General features: G+C 39.2%; 2 protein-coding genes across 2 annotated transcripts; both read right to left on the bottom strand.

Moving 5' to 3' along the window:
* Positions 1-669: 669 nt before the first annotated feature.
* Positions 670-6336, bottom strand: LOC122088271 (G-type lectin S-receptor-like serine/threonine-protein kinase CES101). Its single transcript, XM_042657473.1, has 8 exons — positions 5549-6336; positions 5395-5427; positions 3060-3179; positions 2556-2791; positions 2195-2405; positions 1854-2091; positions 1419-1569; positions 670-1323 (listed from the first exon to the last, which is right to left on the bottom strand). The coding sequence occupies exons 1-8, from the start codon at positions 6051-6053 to the stop codon at positions 1012-1014; spliced, it is 1806 nt and encodes a 601-aa protein (XP_042513407.1). The 5' UTR covers positions 6054-6336; the 3' UTR covers positions 670-1011.
* Positions 6337-17183: 10847 nt separating this feature from the next.
* LOC122089378 (F-box/kelch-repeat protein At5g26960) lies at positions 17184-19536 on the bottom strand. Its single transcript, XM_042659055.1, has 2 exons — positions 18054-19536; positions 17184-17543 (listed from the first exon to the last, which is right to left on the bottom strand). The coding sequence occupies exon 1, from the start codon at positions 19451-19453 to the stop codon at positions 18200-18202; it is 1254 nt and encodes a 417-aa protein (XP_042514989.1). The 5' UTR covers positions 19454-19536; the 3' UTR covers positions 17184-17543; positions 18054-18199.
* Positions 19537-25254: the final 5718 nt, after the last annotated feature.

Genomic DNA, 25254 nt, shown 5'->3' with positions numbered 1-25254 from the left:
TAATCCAATCCTTTCCTAAACCGAAATCTTCTTAGATAGACTTTTCAATTCCTAATAAAATATAGGAATGAGAAGGTAAGAGTTTTATGGAAATTGATTAGCCGCCCTTAAGTGCTTTAAAATTGTGATCACTTTTTAAGTGAAAACGGATCAGTTGCTTATACTTTGTATGACTAGGTGATCGTACAAGCAACGAATCTTATCTGTTATTTTCAAGTCATATACTTCCCAAAAATGATGGAAGATGTTTTCAAAATCATGGATGGCATGCCAACCATTAAGTGTTGTTGACTCATCATTGGCATTAAGGATAGGAAGCCTGAACTAGGTTGATCCTTGGGCTGTTCGGTCGGGTTGGTTTCCCAAGCTGACCCGATTGGGACTGTGCATGGCCGATGTGAGAGAGAGAGAGAGAGAGTAAGCCGATCCATATCCAACTGAATTGACCTGGACCAAGGCCTTATTGGGATGGCTTTGGGCTGGGTAGTACAACCCTGAAACCAAATCAAACCACATCGAAAACTGACACTAAACCTGAAACGAAAACCAAGCTGATAACAGCCTGAAATTCACAAAAAATCAGATTTTTTCCGTACTTTTGTATAAACATGTAGGCTAAACTTAACCCAAACCGGGCCAAAGATACAAGAAACCATAACAAAATAAATATAACTCAAATCAAAGCCGAAGTTTTCTCATTGATTTATTTTCGGATTCATCATTCCTACACCGAATCGACTCAACCTGAACCAAAATCAGATCGAAAAAACTGATTGACACCCTATCTTGGCAGGAAAAGAAGAAAACAAGTACTGCTGGACTCTACTCCACATGACTATAGAAGTGGACTTGAATCCTAACCACATGACTATATACACATTAATGAAATCATGTATATAGAAACAGACAAAATGGAGGGACCTTAATTTTTGGTAAAGAAATGGAGGAGCCTTAATGAGTTAATAATAAATCTCTGGCTATACATTTACCCAAAAAAATTCTCGTGCTGTACTACCTACCATTCATTACTGAAATAGTTACATCATTGACAGTTTCATGTCCAGATGATAAGGAAGACTCAACACCAGTATTACTTTTGCCTATAGTAAAAGCAGGTTGTTTTGGAGATGGCAAAGCGGTAGTCTCATTGCTAAGCATAGAAACAACCTCAGACATAGTTGGTCTATCTGCTGCACTCTCTTGCACACACAAGAAGCCCACAGTCACATACCTTATAAATTCATATTCATTCATTGAACATGAATCTACTAAAGTACTATCAATCAACTCCAATATTTTTCCCTTATTCCACATCTCCCATGCCTGAAATGGAAATGAAAATTTCATGGATCAAATGAATGCATAGAAAGGAAAGGGGGAAAGAAAATGAAAGCTGAGATTGAGTATGGGTGACTTACATATCCAAGTAGGTTTAATTCACAAGCTGTCTGATAGAAACCATTGTTCTTTTTACCACTCACAATCTCTAACATCATCACCCCAAAACTAAATACATCGGATTTCTCAGAGAAAAGGCCATCCATTGCATATTCAGGTGACATATAACCACTGCAATCCAACAGTCAGAATAATTTATTAGGATGTAGAATAGTGAAAGGACTTCGAGTTCTATAAAGGGGGTTGTAGGCTAGTTAGTAGCCGATGTGGAACTAAATTCCCAATACTGTAAAGTTTTCATCATAAAAGTTCGAACTAGTGAATGGAGGGACTTCCAAATGTGTAAGGGGGCGCAGTAGGCTAGTTAATAGCCGACGTGGGACTAAATTCCCAACAAAGAGAGATGGGGAGAGATTTTGGTATGTAAACATTATCTAAAGGTAAAGTTTACTTACAATGTCCCAATGACTCTATTTGTATTGGCTTGGGATTCATTCTCGCCAAAAACTTTTGCTGTGCCAAAATCTGATATTTTGGGATTCATGTCACAATCCAATAAAACATTGCTAGTCTTCAAATCTCTATGAATGATTCTCAATCTAGAATACTTGTGAAGATACAAAAGCCCTTGTGCTATCCCTTCAATTATGTTAATGCGAGTTTTCCAATCCAATAATGTCCGTTTCGCCGGATCTACATCGAAGTTAAACTTAAATAAGAGAAGATAAACCATCATTAATGTTACAAACTGATGAAACAATGAGTAACAAGAAGTTGGAAGGGTTAAATAACAAACCAAAGAGGAAAGAATCCAAGCCTTTGTTAGGCATGTATTCATAGACTAGTATCTTCTCATCTCCTTCAATGCAACAACCCAAGAGCCTAACAAGGTTTCTGTGTTGTAGTTTAGATATCAATGTGAATTCATTTTTAAACTGCTCCATTCCTTGCCCTGACAATTTAGAAAGCCTTTTTACTGCAATTTCTTGTCCTTCTACCAACTTACCCTGCAATAATAATCCCATCTTATAAACTATCTGAAAAATAAGAATAGAAAAGGTTTGGACCTACATATCATATTATAACTTGCAATGTAGTTAGTCCTCATTGTTTTAGAATAATTTAGAATTATTATGTATTAATGAGGTAGAGATTACCTTATAAACTGGCCCAAAGCCACCTTCTCCAAGCTTATTGGTAGTAGAGAAATTATTTGTAGCAGATTCTATGTTAGAAAAACTGAATAATGGCAATTCAGAGTCCTTGTTCCCACGCAATTTCTGCTGATCACTTGCATTGCTATTTTTGTATGCAGCTTCTATGTCACTATTTAACTTATTTAATAGCAAATTTGAGCTCCCACTTTCAGTCTCTTCCCTCTTCACATTATTTCCTGGTTTATGATTACAAAGAAGGAAGGTTAAAACCATAGATCCAAGATGAAATCAGTGTATCTCCAAAAGCAGTTATGACTGTAGATGGGTTGCAGGAATTTCCCTGTTACCTAAGCTCGTAGTCAAAGAAATGGAATAATTTACTTTCCTTTAGGTTTCACAAATACTCTCCTAGGTTTAGCTTATTCAAAATACCCTTTAAGATTTCATTTCTTTGACTGTGAACCCGGGTAGCAGAAAAATTTCATTCGTTGACGGGTGGTTTACCTTGATTGCCAAACAGCCTGCTCTTTAATCTACAGATTATGAAGGCTATTAGAAAGGCTGACATAATGATTAAGACTAACACTGTGACTTGTAACCACAGCTTGCTCTTGGTTGGATGACCTGAAAACAAAATTAATTATATTCATAGTTAATAATAATAATAATAATAATAATAATAATAATAATAATAATAATAATAATCAAGAAACTCAACCTTCTATATACTTATCTGCTAGACATTCAAATGTAGCGACACAAAGTCCAACTAAGGAAATCAACTATTTTGAATTACTTATGGCAGTAGTTGAGCCCAAATATATGTTTCAGAGACACCAAATTTTCAAAGTTCAACCATTCAGAATTGAAGCCCCAGGAAAAAAATTCATCTAGAAAGACTTTGAGAGATATACCTTAGTCACCTAATCACTACTAAGAATTTTAGGGTAGCCATAATGTACCAAAGGGCATATCAACATATACCATGGTCCCATTTTATAGGATGACTTTATGACATATATTTGTATGTGCATTAATTAAAAGTATAGTATTATAGTATGCTTGCTTTCCCATGTTTGTTCAAAAAGTTTAGCTTTTCTCCTTTTGCCATTGTAGGGTAGCCATCTTAAAATTATTTACTATATATTATGGAAAATTCGGTACCGTCTAAGCATCTTTTATGTATTACCTAGAGACTGGACTTCGCTTTTGATAATCTTTGAAGTGGGGAAGTTGAAGTCAGACAGAATTAAGTTTGACTTGAAAGAATTTGCAAGCCATTAGTATTAGGAATTAACGATGCAGAAAAATAATGATAGCAAAAGAAATATGAAAAAAAAAAAAAATGCATACAAAGTATAACTATTTTACGTGGTTCATCTAAGACAGGTTATGTCCTCGTCACAATCCTGATGAAGAAAGTACTAACTCTCATCGCCACCTTCTTATGAGATCATACCCTATATATAGAGTTAAGGTGCTATAAAGAAACCCCAATTCTCTAAAAGTACAAAATTACACCAAAAAAATTCAAGGGACTTTCTCCCTTAAACTCTAAGAGCCCGTTTGGTATCGTTTCTGTTCCAGATGCGCCGTTTCGTATCAAAAACGAAAATTTCAGTTTCTGTGTCAAAATGCAGTTTTTAAACGAAAAAATGGTGTTTCAAAATTTCAGATTTTTATCGGGAATGAAATTTTTTTTTTTTATAAAATGGAACGAAACTGGGAAGACGGAACTCCAAAATGGAGTTCCGTCCAATCTCGTTTTTTCAGTTTTTTTTTTTTCACTTTTTGTTCCAAAAAAACAGAAACAGACCATAAGTGCACCAAACAGAAGATTCTATTTTTTTGTTCCAATAGAACAAAAAAACTCCAAAAATATTTTTTTAGAATGATACCAAACAGAGCCTAATACATTCACAGACGAGCAAGAGACTATGTGTGTGGAAGAAAAGTGAACAATTCTTCCTAATTCCCTAAAAGTAAGAAGCTACCCAAGGCAATTCAAGAGGCTTATTCCTTAAACGAGTGAGAGAATATATATATTTTGAAGACAAGTGAACACTACTTCCTAGATTAGACTAGGGTCAGGCTTTCACCAATAACAATCAAGAGTCCATGCAGTTGAAAGACATTAAATATAAGTTGTTTTGACCTATAATTATTAGTAACAGCTTATAAATGTTAGGGAGATATACACACCTTTTTGTTTCATTAAAATACATATATAAAATGCCTTAATTTGGGTATCCTTTTGCTGTGCTGGAGAAGGTGAAAGAGAGTGAGGATCCAACGTGGAACCATATATTAAACATTGGAGACACATTTCACACCAAGAGTAGGTAATTGGGTGGTCGGCTTTGGTGGAATTAATATGAACTTTTGAAGAAACGTGAGATGGGAACACTATAGAGAGTCGCCTTGCGACTGATCTACTATACTGATTAGGTGTGACTCTGTGTATTCGGGGAATCTAAACCGTAAAATCGGACAGATTCAAAGAGTTCTTCGTACGCGAAAAAAAGTGAGATGGGGAACACTACAGTATACTCTTCACCAACAAAGAAGAATGGATTTGGGGGAAAGCTTCAATGGTAGTTGAAAGCCCCAATCAGCTCGCCTAATGCGACTTTACGTTTGGCCCACAGGCCGCCTGTGATAAGCTCTTCTAAGAACCACTAGTACTACCATTCTATCTCGAAATGATGAATTTGCAAATCCTTCAATAAACGTGTTTGACTTAACAATCTAGCTAGCTAGCTAAAAATCATGGAACCAATCATCTCAGAAATCTAAAAATCTAAGAAACCCAAAAGAATTTTCAAAAATGGAAACTCACCAGAATCTCCATTCTGGGTGGTCGTTTGAGTCCCTAAAATAATAAGATCAAAGGAGACGAAATGAGAAGAATTTCAGAACTTATAATAACTGGTAATTAACCATTTCAATGAGTTCAAAAAAAAAAAAAAAAAAGAAGAGTTTGAGATGATCACCTGAAGTGGAATCATTCTGAAGGTAAACTGTGTAATGAGAATGATAATCAGAACTCTGCCATGAGATCTGCTCTCCATCTCTAAGGATTAAATTACCAGAATCAAGAAGGGTAGCACTTGTGTTGCCACCACCCATGGTGGGTTTTTCAGAATTTATAGTGGTTGATGAAGTGCCATTGCCACTGGTTAACACCAAATTACCTTCTCCATTAATGGTTAATACTCCAGAGGAATCCATGAGAGGGTTCTTGCTGTTGGCTATCCATACTGATCTACCATCATAGCCCAAGGACAGAATTGCCAAGTAACGGTTCTGTGAAGTCTGAAGGTTTATGAACTTCAGTTCATAAAGCTTGTTTGCAGAAACCAACTTCTCTCCATCTCTAAGGCTCTCTCCTGATAGTAGTGTGTCCTTTGCTTCAGATCCACTGGTTCCTAAGCTCCAAGAGAAGAACAAGAAAAACAAAACTTGTGATATATTACTGATGCTTCTGAATCTAGCCATTGCAGACAGCTCCAAAAGCTTGGAATTGTTGAGTGAGAACAGCAAGGAGTGAACTAAACACCACCATCTACTAATTAATCCAGTAGTTAACCTGTTCTAATGGAAAAATCAGGGGATGGGGTCCCCCACACACAATGAAGCTTCCATGAATATGGTAAAAATGGTGAGAGTACAGATCATGAGGCTACAAAAGTAGGTTCCTTCAAACTGGAAAGTGGGAGTGGGTAGCCTCTCTATCCCCTCTTGCTCTGGTGGACGGTGGCATCACATCCCTCGTGGGAGGAATGGTATGTTATTGAAGGTTAAGAAAACCAAATAAATAAATAAATAAATAAATAAGGAAAAATCAAGGTAGTTTTGATGATAAGGTTTGACAAAAGGGTTACCTTTGACAGCGAGGCTATCTCAAAAAGTAATATGTGTGGTCGTCATCGGTTATGTTGTAGAGGGGAACATGGTTTACAAAATCGGATCGGAATCGGATGACCCATTTACCCTCACTTCGAAGAGAGGTTATTTCTTAATTCTAATTAATGATTATTAGGTCACAATGGAATAACCTAACCATTATGTCGAGGCCTGTCCTTTATCCATTTATCAATATATTTTAAAATTGATCATGAATTAAGGGTGTCAATTTAATCAAATCTGACATTTAAATCTGATCTAGTTGAACGAATTTGATTGAATTTTAGTATTGAAAATTGAAACTTATTTAGTTCAATTTTGGTTTTGATTGTAGGTTAAAATCCATCGGTTTAAATTGAATCAAACTGAATTAAGTGTAACCCATATGGCCAAACTTAAATCGAACATGAATCATGTTATACCCTAAAAGGTCTCTTCCATATTTTGGACTCATAACTCCATTTGAAATATGTCATTGCTCAAACAAGGAAGGATTAAAATCTTACATCAAAGTTCAATGTATGGTAAAATATGAGTCCTAAGATTTCAATTTTCTTTTTGCCTCTTTCGCTTTTGTCTTTGATTATAGATTCTCCTCATTTTTCTTTTACAGCAGTACTGCACAGTTTTATTCATTTCTTCATTCATGCCTTGCTTTTTTATGGTATATATTTGACATTTTCAAATTTCGTATAAATCGGAACTGAAAAAATTAAACCAAATTCTCAAGACATTAAATGAAACAAATGAAATCAATATAAAAACCAAATAAGAACCAAAGAAAACCGAACCAATTCGATTTTAGATTATAAAAGTTATTTTAAAATCACAATCAAACCAACTTACACTCTTACCATGAAAAAATTTGTATCTTCATTGTTTTCTGATTATTGAATAGCACAATGAAATCCATCTCTTTGTAACATGTTTTACAAGTTTTTTTAATCAGAAACTCTAAAAAATTATAAATCTGTAAAAATCTTTCATTCTTTTCTCAGGTTCTAATTTTTAGGGTTGTGGCATATCCGCCCAAATCTCAGTTCGATTTTGATCTATTCTGAGATGATTTATAAATCTGTCCTATTCAGGGTTGTTAAACCTTGGTAAGGGAATGATTATTTTTTCTATTGTTTAGGTGTTCTTTTGGCTGCTCAACTACCATGAAAAATGGAATTTTATACTCTTTTAAGTCTTTTTTATTCATATATATATATATATATATATTTTAAACCAAGCTATCTAGGCCCAGCTTACGTGCACTTCAACCTCGACTAATCCTCGGGGAGACTAGCACAGTAACCCACCTCCATGATCTCCACTTAAATCACAGATGCACAGATAGGGAATCGAATCTGAAACCGAAAACACACACACATACACTCACACAATGCGTATGACAGGGTTCGATCCCACCGCACGACCTCTTCCCCTGGGTGTTGGTTCCACAAACCGAAGCTACCACCACTGGGTTATCCTAGTGTTCATTATTCCTATAATTGATCTACAATAACAGAGACCACAGTGTGCCATCTAAAAAATTATGGACCCCATTCGTTTTTTTTTTTTTTTTTCTATAAATAAACATAGCTTTACTGTTGATAACATGTAATATACATGGATTTCAAATTAATAGCTTCAGAAAGCCATAGATCTAGAGTGGAAAGGAATCAAATGGTCCACATGTTACGGACTGACCTTGATAAAGTGGTCAAGTAATTAATGTGTTTCTCTCCTTTACAACAACAGCAAATAAGTATGATTCTAAATAAGATGCAGTGTGAATGATATCTTGAACAAGTAAAACCACTATTGCATGTGGTGAGGGGTACTCGATTGCCATTGAAAATAGAGGTTAGAACTTTATTATCGGATTCAATCACAAGATAACCCTAATTATCCTGAATAGCCCGAAGGATGCCTGACCGAATAGCCATTGTTTCACCAACAATAATGGAGGAAAAAAGGAGCTGGATCGGATCAGATGCAGGATGTAGATTGTAGAAGGTTACGTTAGCTACCATGGAAAATAAATCCAAGACCTTCATTGAAGCTATTGTAGGACTTGTCGTGTTCACTTATGAATCCCATATAATGAAGTAACCATACAAAAATTACAACACCTTTTAGATATAAATTAATAAATTAAACCTGTCATTTTCCTCTTTTTAACTTAATAATTGAGATCAAATAGGAACCTTCCTGTCTTAACAGAAGAATATTAGACTCTCAGGTCATCCAACGTCACCACTGACGTCAAGTGGGCCTCGAAATATGAAATGTTAGTTGTGACTCACTTGAGTGTGTGACTTGTGAAGTGTGAACGGTTGGTTTGAAATATTGACTATGGTCATGTACATGAGGGTAGGATGTGAGCGTGACTATTTAATAATGCTTATCTCTTCTTTTGAGACTAATTTTTCATTTTAAAGGAAATTCTAAGCCTAGTCGGATTGGGTATAATTGGATATGTAGTCTTGGAGAATTTTTTTTTTTATATAAATGGAAAAAGGTTAGTATATCATCGGTATAACTTAAGATACATTCATTGTGTGTCTCTCTCTCTTGCACCTTTTGAAAGAATCACCTATCCCTCATGTATGATACTTCATTTGGGACAACCATTGGTGTTATAGGCTAATATGTTGTATACTCCCTAAAATAATTTATTAAAATAACAAAAAAAATAGAGTCAAAAGGTTAGATATAAGCCAATTTAGTGAGAAGCTAAGTAGCACCACAAAGCTTAAAACAAGGCGAAAGAAGAAAACAAAGACCAAATGGTCAACCACAAATTAAGTTTTTAATTCCTTGAAACAAAGGTAGTACATAGCAAATCTTATACGATGAGTCCATCCTATATAGACAAAATGACATTAAATCATCTTCTTTCTTTTTTGGTGAATCTTTGTGATTTGATCCTGCCATGTAAAAGAATAATGTGATAAATTTGATATTGTTAGATATTTAGGGATTGTTTAACTTAATCATGTGTCAAATTTCATCTTCAAAAATGATAGATGGGTAACCAAATTATGTTTGTTCCAATCTCCTATTGTGCATATTGAAGTCTTTTCTCTATCAAATATAATGGCCTTAGCTGAATTCTATGAGCTGCTTGTACCGAACTCATACACCCTTTTTATATAATTAAACAAAGAAAACCATCGTGAATAATTTAACACTACTCGACAAAGACATATATTGTAGGGTTAAATATAATTTAGGTTTAGTTTGATTCAATGTATACGGTTAACATGTTATTTGATTTGATGCAAATAGACAGTTATTTTCATTCTATCCAGTTCTAGTTCTAATTTGACACCCTTGCTCTCTTTTATGTCCATACACCGTACTATGATTGATGAAACCTGTATTTCAACTTTCATGTCCCACGGGTACCAAAAAAAAGTCTTTTTCTTTTTTTCTTCTTTTTTTCTTCTTTTTTTCTTCTTTTTTTCAATTGACATGTCTCTCTCGTCTCCTTTCCTATTCTTTGCCCTAATCATTATCTAAAATAAAGAAAAGCAAACGCGGTAGGTGATGCCCGGCCAATTAATTCATGTACACTTGGCTGTAACACCTTTTGCCTTTCATGAAGCAATGATTATCCTTGGAGACTTCATATGGAACCCATTTTGGTGGGGTTAATTTGTATAATCAGAGGAGTCGATAGGTCATAAACCGACCATGTACGTTTTCAGGGGTTTATTTAACTGCTCGAAAGGGATAAATACTATTCAATGAAAAGGATTAATGTTGCTGGTTCACACTCTTTCCTCCACCTTGTTGAAGAAATAGTAACACTTGTTATATTTGTAATAAAAGTGATTTTATTTTATTTTATTTTTTTAACAAGAGAAAATTAAATCGAAAATGCACATCATGATACCCTATTGGAGAGGGTATTGAGATTCTCTTCTTGAGAACCAAAAAGCAATCAGTTTTAGGGTAAGTAATTATATCATCATCAGGTGGTTTGAGATAGTAAATGAGTTTAATAAAAAAAGGTTGGATGTCCAAAAAATAGGGATATCATGAAAAATAGACCATGGAGAAGATTGTTTGAGTAAGTCCAAATATCCCCTTGATCCTATCCGTCCTCCATTGCATGTTTCACTCCCAGGAGCAGCCCTTGTAGGTATGCTTAATATGTGTTTCATGTCATAACATAATCAAACTGGATGATGGACTTATATCATGATTCTCACATGGTCAATGGATCAAAAATCTTTCTATTTGGTTTTAGACGGAAGACGATCCTTGGTCACACGGCCCCTATGCCAATGCGGGGGCTAATGAGAGGACAAAAATGGGCATAAAGATAGAGTAGGGTTTTGGGGTTCCAAGGGTAGGGGTGCTATTTTTCTGCCCTCTGTGTCTAAGCTTAAAGGCCATGCGACAAATGACCATTCTTTTGACCTTAGTTTTAACACGAAACATATTCCCGCTTTATTCAATTGAAAAAACATACTTCTAAAATATCATGCATTTTGGGGACCAAAGAATAGCTCAATGGCATGTAGCAAGGCAATTGAGCTCTAGCTAGCATAGGTCCAGAGAAGAAGGTCGCTCGTTCGATCCTCCTACTCCCATCTTTAAAAAATAGTACTAGTAGTTTGTATTGTTGTAATGCATGTTGCTCAATGGGATCCCTTGTGATTCTCCCCATTGTTAGTTAAAATGGGAACGGCAAAAAAACAGAAACGTACGGTACAGGTTTTAAACAGATAAAAACGATGAACGGTAAGGTAAAAAAAAAAGGGAACGGCAAACGGACGAAAACGAACGGTACGAGTATTAAACGTGTAATTTTCAAAAAAACGAAACCAAAAAAACAGTAGTATGCTCATGCAATTTGAGAGATTATTACCTGTATACATGCATCTAATATTCCAAAAGCTCTAGGAATCCCAAGATAAAAGAGCCCAATGGGCTACAAGAAAATGAGATGTTGTTAACTTTAGCTTCTCTTTACTCATTGGGCTATAAGAAGATGAGATTTTTTTCCTATAAATAGTATGAAAGTTAAAAATAAAAAACCAAGTACCATATTGTCTTCACTCTTCACTTTTACTAATAGGTTTTTTTTTTATTATTATTATTATTTTTTTATAAAATTCCTATTTTACCCTTAAAAAACGGATACGCGTTTAAAACGGCATTCTTTTACCGTTTCCATTTTTTTCCGTATTGTATGGAAGCATACGGCAAAACGTGTTTTAAACGGCAAAAAAACACGAACACGTTTTAACTAACAGTGATTCTCCCTATGGCCTCTCAATGGGTCTTGCCTAGCCTAGATGTTATGGACCAATGGAAACAAATGTCCTTGTTACAATAACACGCAATAGCCACAAACCTAAGCTAAGCATCAAAAGGATGAAACAAAACCATAGACATGCACGAGCACAAATAACAGGAAGGCAAAGCAATTGCATTGACTGAATGAGGATGTTACAACCTAGCTCTAAAAGGGATCACCAGGCAAAGTGTGTAGCAACGTTGGACCTCAGGCCACAAGTGTAGGGGTAGGCAACAAAAGAACACTCCTTGACAACCTGTCACTCTATAGCTCTTATGTTTCTTAAGATTTTTTTAGAAAGAAACATGCCCCCCCCCCCCCTCTTCCTCCAAAGAAAAATCATTATTCATTACAAAATAATAACAAAACCATCATTAGGCACCACCATGCACATGCCATGGCTAGATTTCGTAGTGAATGAATATGTTCCTGCGTGTTCTCTCATTGGTCCACCTATGTGGTGTTTACTAAATCAAATCTACAAGATTCTCCCCCACCCCCCAAAAAAAAATTTCTTACCCAAGAAAAATAATGTAATATCTTATGCATGATTTAGTTATGTTCATTATTGGATCTGGTATGGATCACCACGAAAATACAGGGATCAGATATGTATCATCGTATCTAAGGGTGTTAATTGGTTCGGTTTAGGTTTAAACAGTGTGGATCGGTTCGGTTCATATTTATTTGACTAAAATCATAACCGTACCATTTACTAAACTGTTCCACTTTCTGAAACCGTGACCGTTTAGTAAACGGTTTCTAAACTGTGTCGGTTTTACGATTTTAAATCGTTTTGATTTCGATTTATTCTATACAGTTTGTAAAACGGTTACAATCGGTTTGTTATAACTTGCAACCATCTCTAAACTGAAGATCATAAGCTTATCCAAAAATAATTGGCAACTACAAATAAGAGATTCTATATTAACGATGGTATATCTTAATTTGATAATCTAGTGCTATTTCTTTGCATGGTCATTCTCAAACATTTAGAACTAATATCATACAACATTCAAATCCAGCCTTCTACAGCATAAAATATTAAAATGACAGGTGGTTCAGCCAAAACACCCCATCTATAATAACATAGTAATATAGTAACATATATGGATTACAATTTCATGATCTAAAGCTTAAACTTGAACTGAATTGCAATAAATCACACCAAAGCTGGATGGACACTTAATTTAATTGTTAATTGTTATACAGATTACTGCCCCTACTTCATTTAATTGTTATACGGATTGATGGGATCGGTTTAAACGGTTTTAAACGATTTGGTTAAAACGATTTCAATTCGGTTTGAAACCAACGGGTTTCACGGTTAAAACCGACCTGACCCGTTTAGCTAATCGGCCTGAAACTTGAAATCATAACCGCACCATTTACTAAACGGTTTTGCGATTTCGGTGTAAATGGATCGATTCGGTTTCGATAAACGATTTCAGTTACAAATTCACATCCTTAATCGTATCCACACAATTTCGAATGGTTTTGGCCCTAATTTAAAATAATAAAAAAAAAAATTTTAATATATAAAAAACCAATTTCTGACTTTTTTACAATTTATTCGTACCATACCATACCATTTCATTCATTCCATTACAGTACCAATATGAGATCAGCCATAATTTGGTATCGGCCTCAGCTGATACTACCGATCTAAAACCGATATCCCAAACCATGATCCTATGTGTCAATGGCTCGCGTATACATTAATTTTCAAACGTACACATATGACTTATCCGAGGCAAAAGGCTTATACATGTAGGCTCATCCTTGAGTCAAACTGTGTATAATTATACATTGGATGCATTAGTCAAGTGATTCATCAATTTTTGGGTGCATATTACTTATTTTGGTTCCATTTTTTCCAACTTTTTTTTTTTTCTGTTCTTGAAATGTTTGATATTTTTCAAATCCTAAGCTGTTCTAAATACATCGTACAAATCAAAGTTTTTTTGTCGTTCCTGTTTTAACTAATCATGATCCACAATCTATCTTTTTGAATCATCTTTTATAGTAAAATTATGAAAATGATTTCTCCCATTGTGGGTAAAATCTCCTACCTCGCACCAATCACGGTCTGAGAAATGATTGCATCAACAAAAGCATGATAAAAAAGGAGATAAGAGTACTGATACAAAACGCACAAGAATAGGATGTGAGAGGATGTAAGAAATTAAGCATCCCCACACGGATCAAAATCCTCTGTTTTTCTCATCCATATTTTTCCTTGTTTTGCTATCTGCAGAACGCGATACATGGATAATAATGAGACTAACGGTCAAGATTGGGTGAGGATTATTACATCCAGTGCGTTAGTTTTAAAATTGTCTACGTGTCGCGTTTTGTAGGTAACAAAACAAAGAAAAACAGGAATGAGAAAAACAGAGGATTATTTTCCTCCCCACACTAGGATCTTTTTCCCTAAAATTGTTATTCTGTCGTTAGCACATGGCTAACAATCTTTCGTTTAGAAAAACAAAAGGTGTTACGGTAAATATATATAGATTTGAACGGCAATGTGGAATTAGGAGAGTGCAATCCTATGTGGATCGGATAATTGGTATAGATCAAAGGTAAAAAAAGTGATTTTTTTTTTTTTAATATAAAGGATAAATCCATCCGATCTTACACGTTCCGAATCAGTATTCACTGAGACCTATCCCAATATTGAGTATTAAATAATAATTGTTTGTTTTGGTTCCTATCATTACAACATGAATCGAAATAAATCAAACAATTTCAAAATCAAGACCGAACTGAATAACACCCATATTTAGAACTACTTGATTGGTTATCATAAAAACATGGTGTGAGAACAATGATTTGTTCTTCTTATTTTTTATTTTTATTTTTTTTAACGACGGCTATTCAGGTATGAACCGGGTTATACTAGGGTTGAATGAGAACCATTCAACTTTCACTTAGAATAGTAAAGAGCACTAAACACCCAGTGTGAGTAGCCCAAGGTGTACCTAATGGTAGTCGAACTTAAGACGTCCGAATGATTTGTTCTTCTTAGATAACAAGAGTTGCCACCTAGATTAAGGTTTGAGATCTATCCATATGATTCTAAATACGAATATAATGGAGGCATAAATCAAACAAGAGAAACAATACGCATCTTGTTGACGTTTTTATGGATCAGAAAAATGTAACTCAATCCACCTAGTTATACGGGCCGGTGTCAATAGTTCTTAGGTCCGGCAAAGCCTTAATTAAGGGGTGTGCACTCCTTTCGGCTGGATCGCTGGACTTAAGAGTCAAGCGTACGTATCTTGTTGACGTTTATAAATATGCTTGGGTTCCTACCCGGCCCAATGGACGCATTCTTAGCAGACCCATTTTGTGTTCGATCTTGTTCATCGAAATACGGATTCAACTCCTTTGTGACACAACATAGTGTCCAGTGCGCATCCAATGGGACTCGTACTCACCACTAGTTTGTTCTTGTTCCTCGGTAGTGGAAACAAAGCACATCAGACATCTATTCCTCTTGGCATTAAAAATCAGATTCACCACGGGGCATGGGTTGTGGCCTTTTACCAGTAATGGTATCTCTACTCTACGGTTTACTGCCCTTCCTTTCAGTGGCTCATCCCTCTCCCACTCCTACTGCCAAAAGGATGTGCTTCGGTGCATAGAAAAAAAAAATTTCTTCTCCAATTATTTGGATGCGCCCAATTAATGATTCAAGGATTAGAAAGATATGGGGACACACGCCTATCCATTGAGATGTGTGTCCGAGATGATCTCATCCCTTGGATCATTAATTGAACGCCTAATTAATTAGAGAAGAGCCAAAGCCTTGGTGCACCACCTCACATATGGATTATATCCACAACATGTATAATTGGGATAGGGGTGCAAGTTTGGCATGGCTAACCCAAGCACCACCCGTAGCCTACCAGAAAATTTTAAGCCTTGGGTTGGGTTTTTCAATATATGCTAGAATTGGATTTATAGACCTTGGGTTGAGTTGGGGCATTGGGCCAGGCCGAGATTGGTCAGGGACCTTGCGTTGAGCAAAGCCTTTCCCAATTAATGTATGCAAGATAAAGGCCATGGATTATCATGATTTACATTTAATATAAGCCGCTGATATAATACATCAAAAATATATGCAAGAGAACGCTACCTATCTGGTGGGATTCAATTCTTCTGTGATGCAACATGGTGTCTTGGTATGGAACTCAAGGCGGTCACACGCAGCCCAAGGCATTTCTAGGAGTTGAATGCGTGCTAGACACAATGTTGCGCCACAGAAGATCCAAATCTTGCCTAGTGCAGGTACACACCAATGCATTGACCAATGGGAGGGTTTACAAGATCATCTATAGTGCAGGGGTAGCACAGTATTGCCACACCTGCTATGTCTAGACATAAACATACGCAGGTGGGTGGTGATGAGGCAAAATATGTCCCCTTCCTCAGCACGGCTGAAGCATGTATGCAAACCTGAACAGGACTAATCCACTACCTCGGCCCTCCATCAGTCCGTGCTTCCACCTCGGTATCTCATCACGTCATGCTGCCACCTCGGCCCCCCATCAGGCCGTGCTACCAGTCACCTCGCCTCGACCAACCTGTGACCTCGGCTCTGCACATTCAAGTAATTCACCCAGAAACGTGCACACATCCACTCTTACATTCAATGGATGTGATCAAGCACTCCCCTCAAGGACTCTACGCCTGAACCAGACTCTCCACAAACTCCCCTTCTTCTCTCTCCCATCAGCAGCCTATAAATACCAAGGTAAGCCTCCATCATGGGGCATCGATCACTCACTCCTTTTACTGGAAAAGCTCTCTTGAGCATCTACTGTGGAAATATCTGATTTAGGCATCGGAGAATCCCTCGTCGGGTCAGCCCGGCTCTCTCCTATCATCTCTTCTGTGCAGGTCGGCCAAAGCACCAGGAACTGCAGGGAAGATCATCCGGTCAATTTTTACCGCATCAGGTAGTATTCTTTCTTCCATATATATTTGGGAAAAAAATTCCTACCACAATGCCCATAATAAGCCGGCACAAAAAGACCACTATGCCAGTATGCCTTTCCCCCACCTCAGCATCCTTATATGAGAAAAAAATTCCTATAGGCAAGTGTGGCCCCTATACCTAGAGACATGGGAGGGCGAAATGACTAGTCCACCCCATGAATAGGAAAATAACATTGTAAATGCTTTCCCGTGAAGGAATAGCACTCTCATTGGAAACAGTCCCCTAAGTTAAAATTTATTTTCTAATATGCAAATGATAGCAGAGTAAATCCCGTCCCACCCTAAGCCCAACAGGGCCTGGGTTGCGACCTTTGGAACCCTGAAAAATGCCCAGCACATCCCAACTCGATTGTACATTTGTACCCCTATTCGGCATTTCACATTAACGAGCATTTAATATTTTCATAAAGTTTGGGTCAACGGCTTGTTTTCCATTCGGTGTGGGCTCTTACATAGTATTACACTATTACTGAAGCAATTGAAAACATTGAAGTGGAAACAGATAATCTTGAGCTTGCCACTATCCTAAACAGCAACGATGTGGATCCCAAATTTAAAGTTTTCGATATTTGGAACATCAAATATCTGGCTACCTTTTTTCTTTCTTGTTCATTCAAGTATGTTCCTAGGGAGAATAACAGCATTGCTGACTCCTTCGCTCAGAAAGCTACCTCCTTAGTGTGTAGGGTGAATTGGCCCTCTTCCACTCCTTGGATTTCTGATCTATGTAAATCAAATTCCTTGCGCTGGTCATACATAAATATATAGACCTGTTTTTACCCAAAAAAATAAAAAATCAACTAATGGTCATGATCAATAATTGAAGCAAAACATAGAATCATCACATCCAAAACTCCAATTACGCTTCTCAAATGGTTTGGATTGATCACAATGTACAGTGATCCACAGGCACGAGTCACGTTACTCTAAACGCCGGCATCGCCATCGGCATCTTCACCACTTGCGGTAAGATTTTAGTCTCTTTCCACGTGGCAAAAAGAAAAAGCTTCCACAAATATGAAGCTTTTGCCAAGACCCACCACAAGTTCACATCCTTCCCTCCTTGCTTCGAAAAGTGGAAGTAGTCGCATTCGGTATGACGAGAAACTACTTTGCCTTCTAATGACGCTGCCGGCCCACACCAGCTAATCCACAAGTTCTCTTCAAAGTTACGCAAAGAGGATTTCTAACTTACGCCGTAAAGGACAATTTAGCAAATAAAATAATGTTTCATCTAACATACACCGCATGTCCATGCTGGAAGTTTCTGCAAAGCTTACCAGCAGACCAGACATTGCCCGGACGCCCCCCACGCCTGAGACTGCTTTCCTGTCCTTGCTTGGCCAAACTGCCAAAGTGAAGCACCAAAGAGGGAACAAAGCCAAAGACCACTTCACATAGTTACAACACCAGCGTACATTAGCTACTAGCACTCCACACACACGCAAGCGGCGCGTCGGATAACCTCCGGTAGATCAACGCCTCTGTTCCACTCTCCCTTGTCATTATCGTAAACCAGCACCAACCCTTCCTTCCACCCTCTACAGGTTCTCCGGCTCCTCCTCAACAAGTCATCAATTGATCCCAACACTTGCACGAGCACCACCTTATCCCCAACTCCCACACAACTGAATCTAACGGTACTGTCCAATCTAACCTGCGCCGGAAGTGGCGGGGTCTTCACCCGACACCACTCCCCAAATCCACCACTTTTCCTTCTCCCATCATATCTCCAAAACGAGAGCTCCACCGCATGGCTAGCAAGGACAAAAATGTGTCCTCCCGCCGCGCACGCTGCCACTACGCAACCTCCGCCCGGCACCGCACGGCTCCTCAACCACGCCTTCGCCTCCACGTCATACAAGTCCATCGTGCTAGCATACACATGGGCCTCAGCTCCGGCACCGCGTGTCGCCTCTACATGGGGTCCACCGATCTTCAACCCTCCGATGGCGTAGAACACCCCATCCACAGTGGCACCGATGCAACCATACCGCCTCCTGGGCGCCTCCGCAGCGACGCGCCACGTGTCGCTCTCAGGGTCGTATTCCTCCACCGCCGAGGTCCGAGCGGCTCCACCAGACACGTAAATCTTTCCGGCAACCGCAGCAGCGGCAAACTTCTTCCTAGGAAATATCATCGGCGATCTAGGCGTAACTGTTCCGGTCCAAGCGTCGTATCGGATCGTGGCGTTTCGACCGAGAATGTATATCCGCCGTCCAATCGCCGTCAGACGCGAGTGTGAGAACGATCCGTCGAACGTTTCCGGCGCTACAACCTCAACCGCAGGAAACAGTGTCGTCTTCCATGGCATGTTGGTATCGATACGGTGGCTCGCTCCATAGACTCCGAAATCTGTAAAAGCAACGGCGAAGAGAGTTCTATGGACATGGCCATGGCTGCGGCGGAGATCGTAGAAATCGGATGAATCGAGGATTTGAGACCATCTGCGGCAGACGAGAAAAGCAGAGGATAGAGAACAGGGAGAGACTCTGGAGAGGCATTCAAGAAGTAGATCATCAGGGAGAGACGCGAACGTTGTTTGATGGTGGCGATTTTCCGGTGGAGACTTATCGGAGACTCGAGTGACGAGAGTTGTTCCTCGGCGAGTTTCTTGTGGATTGGGAAAGCAGGATTTCACAAGCCATGAGAAGCCTCGAGAGTTGCAACTCTCGGCCATGGGTATCTGAGAAAGCGAGAGAGAGGAAAGAAAAAACTGACGAAGCGAGAGAGGGAGAGAGGGAGAAGGACTGTGATTTACGGATTTACCGGGCTTTATAGTTTTCAGCCCCGGTGTTAATGTCTATAATAAATGTTAGTGCTCCTTAAGGTTTTATCCGTTGGATCAGAATCATAAATCTTAATGCATCATTCGAAGAGTTTGTGAAGTAGTCAATAAGATTCTATTTCTGGTCAACTGGTTGGAGAGTTTAGATTACCAATGCGATTGATGAATCAAACGTCCTGAAATGCTTGTCGTACAGCAAAGCAAATGAAAAGACTGGCATTATGTACGGGGAATAGGGAAAATATTATTCGGGGTCCAAAATCCCAAATGTCCCAGATTCCAACCAATCAAAGAAGAGGGATGAGGAATTCTACCGTGTATCGCCAAGAATACTTAGTTAATTACAGAAAGAATACCAATCAGACGGTCGAAATCTACTAATTGTCAAGCTGGACCGGCCGTTCCGTAGGATGGGCCCGTGAATGGAACCATTTATGAAATTCAGTTTATTATGATTCTTATCATTCAAATCGGTTGACTGTGACGCTAGTGGCTAGCAAAGCATCGTCTGGATTTATTGATGGGTCCCACAATTAGGTCAAATGTAGTAGTAAGATCCGGCAGTCCATTCCGGTTAGACCTAGTTTAGATCCACCAGATCAAATCAAACGGCTGCCCTTAACCCGTGGCTGTATAATTAATGGTGTCAATTTGGTACCAATGTCGATACCGATATCAATATCGAAACCTAAAATCGTATCAAATTATCATATCAAAATCGTATAGAAAGAAACTGATATGATTTTATATAAAAAATATTATTTTTCTTGGTTTGATATAGTATTGGTTTCTAAGATAAAACATTTGGTATGTATCGAACTGTATCAATTGACACCCTTAAATTGGTAAATTATTCGTATTAAGATATAAGAATTTTCTCGATATAGTATGATTTCGATATCTTGCGCCTTTTTCAGAAGACTCTGATTCAATCTTATAAAAGATTGTCTCATTGGATTTTAGGTAAAATCTCAATAATGCCTTCATCCAATTTTATATTTTCTAACAAAAATTTTTATGTATAAAGGGGTACATTGTTTAGCTCAGGGAGCTGTTAGATTTGGTATTTTTAGGTCTTGGTGGTTTAAACCACCTTTTTGTCTTGTAAATCCTGATTTTGTGGGAAGGAGCTTCACTTTCTCCTATTTTTCTTAATAAAATGTTTGTTTCTGACTAAAAAATATATATATATATATATATATATAATCCCAAGCATATATGTTTGGGGACCTATTGGAAGAAGAGTTGTTGGAAGAATGGATTTGGTTCTTGGAATCGGTATCTGTCGATATCGATTCGATCTGAATTGATGTCAGAGAGCATCGTTAGGTATCAATCAATTCAATCTGGATTGACATCAGAGAGAATCGTTAGGTATCAATCACTATTGTCCGTTGCTTTTTAGGAAATTATATTTTTTTTATTATTATTTTACCCTTGAAATGATATGAGTAATCAACCTAGATCAATCAAGAATTAGGGATTCATCTCAACCGATATGATATAATCGATACAATACCGATCCTTGAAACCATGGTTGGAAAGTATCCCTATACAAGTATCATATTTTTTTAGGTTAATCATAGTTCTTTTAGTCATATTTAATGGTACTAGAATCAGATTCGATTTGGATGTTGAAATTGAACGGACGGAACATATGGTTGGATTGATTGACTGGACAGGCTGGCCCATGTCATCCAGAATCCTCCAATGAAAAACCACGTGACGGTATAATGTAGTAGACCATGCATGTGACCTAATGAGGGGACAAAAAAAAGAAACGCCAAACCAAACAGATAATAATACCCTCACGCCGTTCCCATGTGACCCTCCCGGACTTTTTCCCTTCAGAAACTACAAAAAGGCCACCTGTTTTGGCCCTTTTTCCATCGTTTTTCTTAACCGATATGATTCGGCGCACATATTCCTTGTTTTTATCTTTCCTTCTGGTTTCCTTGCATTTTCATGGTTGGAAAATGATGGACAAGTTCTACCAAGAATCCAATGTGAGATTTCCCATACCATGATGTTCAGTATCTTTAGAGTGAGGATAAGCTGCTTCTCATCCTTATTTCTTAATATGTATTTGGTTTCAACTTTTAGCATTCATTATGATCTAACATGAGTTTCCAACCAAAAATCATTATGTTTATTACCAAAAAAAATTTGATTGTCATTTTTTCTTTTTCTTTTTTAAATTTCTATTGAGGCCGGGCCAGATAAGGACCCACAAGGGACCGGTAAGAAAGTTGCTGGGCCACACTTATTATATGAATAAAAATGGGGTAGGAGGGTCAAACTTTTCCTAACACCAGAGCAGTTTAGCCCAGCTGCCTAGATCTTCATCTTTCTCTTTAGTTTCAAGGGATGTCAATGTTGTTACAGACTCTTCCACCAAAAAGATTTTTGCTATAGACTCCCTTGCTTGGAAGGTGTGCTTCGTGTAAAATAATTTGGCTACATTCCGCTCTTTGGATTATTCATCTTAGTCAAGAAGAAGGCTTGGTTTGTTTACAAATTTCCGTCAATAAATTTTCTTTCTTGAAAAAAAAAAAAATCCTCCTACCTAATTGTTTGTCATTACTCACACAAAAACTTATTAAACATATGGGAAGTGAATGCTCCCTAGTCGCACCGCCCCCTATGCCTAGACATAGAGGGGGAACCCAAAAAACCACCCCTTGTGAAACCCAGAAAACCACCCCTAATTGATGCCCATGTGTGCCTACTCATTGGCTTATGCATCAGCACGGGCTTGCATGACTAGGGAACATTCTTTTCCCCTTATATAAAATAATTTTGACTAGTATATCTAGCGAAGATCCAAAATTCCATTGCATGGTATGTCTAATGGACTCAAATTTTGTGGACAAATAGATGATTTGGATCTTTTCTAACACGGGGTATGCCTAAAAGGTACCATTGAGAGAGAAAGAGAGAGAAATAGGACAGAGAAAGAGAAATCTCTCACTGGTACCTCTCCAGGTCCCCCAACCCCTCCCCCAAAAACCCCCGGGCATTGAATGGTCACATGCATGGAATCAAGTAGTGGTATTGGATTGGCCAGATTGGCCGTATCGGATCAGTATCAGCTGAGAACAATCTTGAGATGGGTATCGATATAGTCCTGGGTATCGGATATTGATCCGTATGACCGATCTGACCCGATCTGTGAAAAAAATATTTTTAAAACTTAAATGAACAGAAAGGGCGATTGCAGCGGCGACCGATGGTTGCAGGGCAGCGACAATTGCAGCGATGGTCGACGGTTGCAGAGGCAACGACGATTGCAGCCATCGATAGTTCAGGTGTTGCTAGATGGCCTCTCCAGCCTCGGGGCCCCTCTCCGTCTTCTCATGACTTCTGGATGTCGATCTTTCTCAAGGCCTGCTCTCAATTTCCTGAAATCGACCATGAATAAACCCAGTAGTAAGCCTGTTCCTTCAATGCGAACTTGTTTCTCGTCTCTTACGTTTTCAAGGCTACCTTCTGAGGTGCATTGTGTCCAATCATTCCTTCCGTTACACAATGCAGTTTCTTCAGCGCGTCTCATGTCTTGTCTCGGCATTGACTCTAGTAGCTCGAGATCGCTATCTCAGTGTATGCTCTACCGTGCAAACCCTGTAGTTTGAGTTCCATTTTTTATTCGTATCTAATTAGGTATCAGCATGCCTCGATAAAGAGATTGAAGTTACAGATTGATCCAAGGTAGAGGGAGGATTGGGAGAAACACATGGAATATTTGTCTGATTAACAACTTCAAGTAGAGAGAATATTTTGTAGCATAGGACTCTGTCTACCCAGATAATCCTTAACTTGTGCCAGCCTTAAAGGCCTCCTTGTACAAGCACAGCTCCTCGGAGTTCTGATAGCTGGCTCGATTGGATGGTCTGGGTAGACGGAGCTCGAAAGCGTCCGAGACACCGAAGGAGGCCCTCAGCTCCTCCAGTTCTGGCTCGTCCATCGTAGAGACGATGTTGAGAGCCTCCACTTCTAAGGGCTCTTGGGTCTGGGCTCGAGAATCGAGCACCCTCTCCCTGAACCCCTCGCCGTTGGAGCCACCCCTGGACCCTGACGGCGAGGCCGCAGATGATGAGTCGCGGGAGGTGGGAGAGTCGGTGGAATCCGAGGACATCCCTCGGACTTCCCCTGGACTCCTATGCCTACGTTTCGGCCTCGTCCTCTCAGAGGACGATGGGCTGTAGCCCAACGAGGAAGACATCACTTACTTGTGGGTGTTGCTAAACTAGGGGAAGTCAAGACGAAGACGAAGGTTCAAAAGGGACACCGAGGCCGAAGGTGAGCTCTCTAAAGGGAAAAGAAAAGTGCCCCACAAATGGCCCCCCACACTATATAGATGGGGAGAAGGGTGGTACGACTACCCGAGCATTAATGGCATCGCCACATCAGGATACGAAGCCTCGAGGTTTGCGCCCGAACGGACCTAACAGAAGGCCCCCCTCTCGGTTGGGAGTTTAGCCAAAGCCGAACAGACCTGACCGAGGGTCCCCCTCTAGGTTGGGAGTTCACCAAAGCTGAACAGACCTGACCGAAGATCCCCCTGTCAGTTGGGAGCTCGGCCAAAGCCGAATGGACCTGACCGAGGGTCTCCCCCCTCGGTTGGGAGTTCGGCCAAAGCCGAACGGACCTGACCGAAGGTCCCCCTCTAGGTTGGGAGTTCGGCCAAAGCCGAACGTACCTGACCGAGGGTCCCCCTTTCGGTTGGGAGTTCGGCCAAAGCCGAACGGACCTGACCGAAGGTTACCCTCTTAGTTGGGAGTTCGGCCAAAGCCGAACAGACCTGACCGAGGGTCACCCTCTCGGTTGGGAGTTCGGCCAAAGCCGAACGGACCTGACCGAGGGTCCCCCTCTCGGTTGGGAGCTCAGCTAAAGCCGACGGACCTGACCGAGGGTCCCCCTCTCGATTGGGAGTTCGGCCAAAGCCGAACGGACCCAACCGAGGGTCCTCACCTCAGCAGGGGGCTCAATGTAAGGTCGAGCCGAGTCGACCGAAGGTTGTTCCCTCTGTCAACCACAAGCCTCGGCCGCCAGCAAGGGCAAGGCCAAAGGAATAAGGCTGGAAAAAAAAAAAGAAAAAGAAAAAGAGGGAGCGGTGATTGTGAAAAAGTTGGTTACTCCCACAGGAAGAAACTCCTAGTGGGAGTAAGGAGGCTCCTGATACAGCCAAATTTGATCTCTTAGTGGGAAAATGACAAGTGTCGCCCGTGAGACACGTGTCCTCCAACAGATAAGGATTCCAAGAATTCAATCATGCTCGATCACGTCGTTTGCATGAGGGGAATATTCTCCACAAGAAGGATGGTCGTATGGGAGAAGGACAGAGGAAAAGACAAAAAAGAAACCCTAGCCTCGAAGAAGGATATAAGGAGGCTGAGAGGAAGAAGGTAAGCTCTCAGACCCTCACCATTACTCCCTTACTGAAAACTGTGCGGCCGACTCTAACTTGAGCATCGGAGGACTAACCCCGAACAAAGCTCCGGGCCTCCGCCTTCTGTGCTTGTGCAGGACCAACTAGCGGAGTTTTTTGGCAGCAACATGGATTATTATGGAATATTTCTCTCTTGCCATTGATGACTCTCTTGTCGGATTCATATTTTTCTTTTTTCCTTTCTGTTTTTAATGGAATTGGTTGATTTTTCTTTCTGTAAGAGTAAAGATGCAAGATATTTCAA

The sequence above is a fragment of the Macadamia integrifolia genome, chromosome 9 (genome assembly GCF_013358625.1).
Source record: "Macadamia integrifolia cultivar HAES 741 chromosome 9, SCU_Mint_v3, whole genome shotgun sequence".
NCBI lineage: Eukaryota > Viridiplantae > Streptophyta > Magnoliopsida > Proteales > Proteaceae > Macadamia > Macadamia integrifolia.
Note: the sequence above shows the minus strand (reverse complement) of the source record. Positions and strands in the feature narration are given on the sequence as shown.

Excerpts from the sequence above, each read along its gene's own strand:
- LOC122088271 (XM_042657473.1), bottom strand. The coding sequence starts at position 6,053 with ATGGCTAGATTCAGAAGCATCAGTAATATATCACAAGTTTTGTTTTTC. Across the intron at positions 2,406-2,555 it reads GCTTTGGGCCAGTTTATAAG|GGTAAGTTGGTAGAAGGACA; the intron begins GTAATCTCTACC and ends TTATTATTGCAG. Across the intron at positions 2,092-2,194 it reads CTTGGATTCTTTCCTCTTTG|ATCCGGCGAAACGGACATTA; the intron begins GTTTGTTATTTA and ends ACTTCGATGTAG.
- LOC122089378 (XM_042659055.1), bottom strand. The coding sequence starts at position 19,453 with ATGGCCGAGAGTTGCAACTCTCGAGGCTTCTCATGGCTTGTGAAATCC.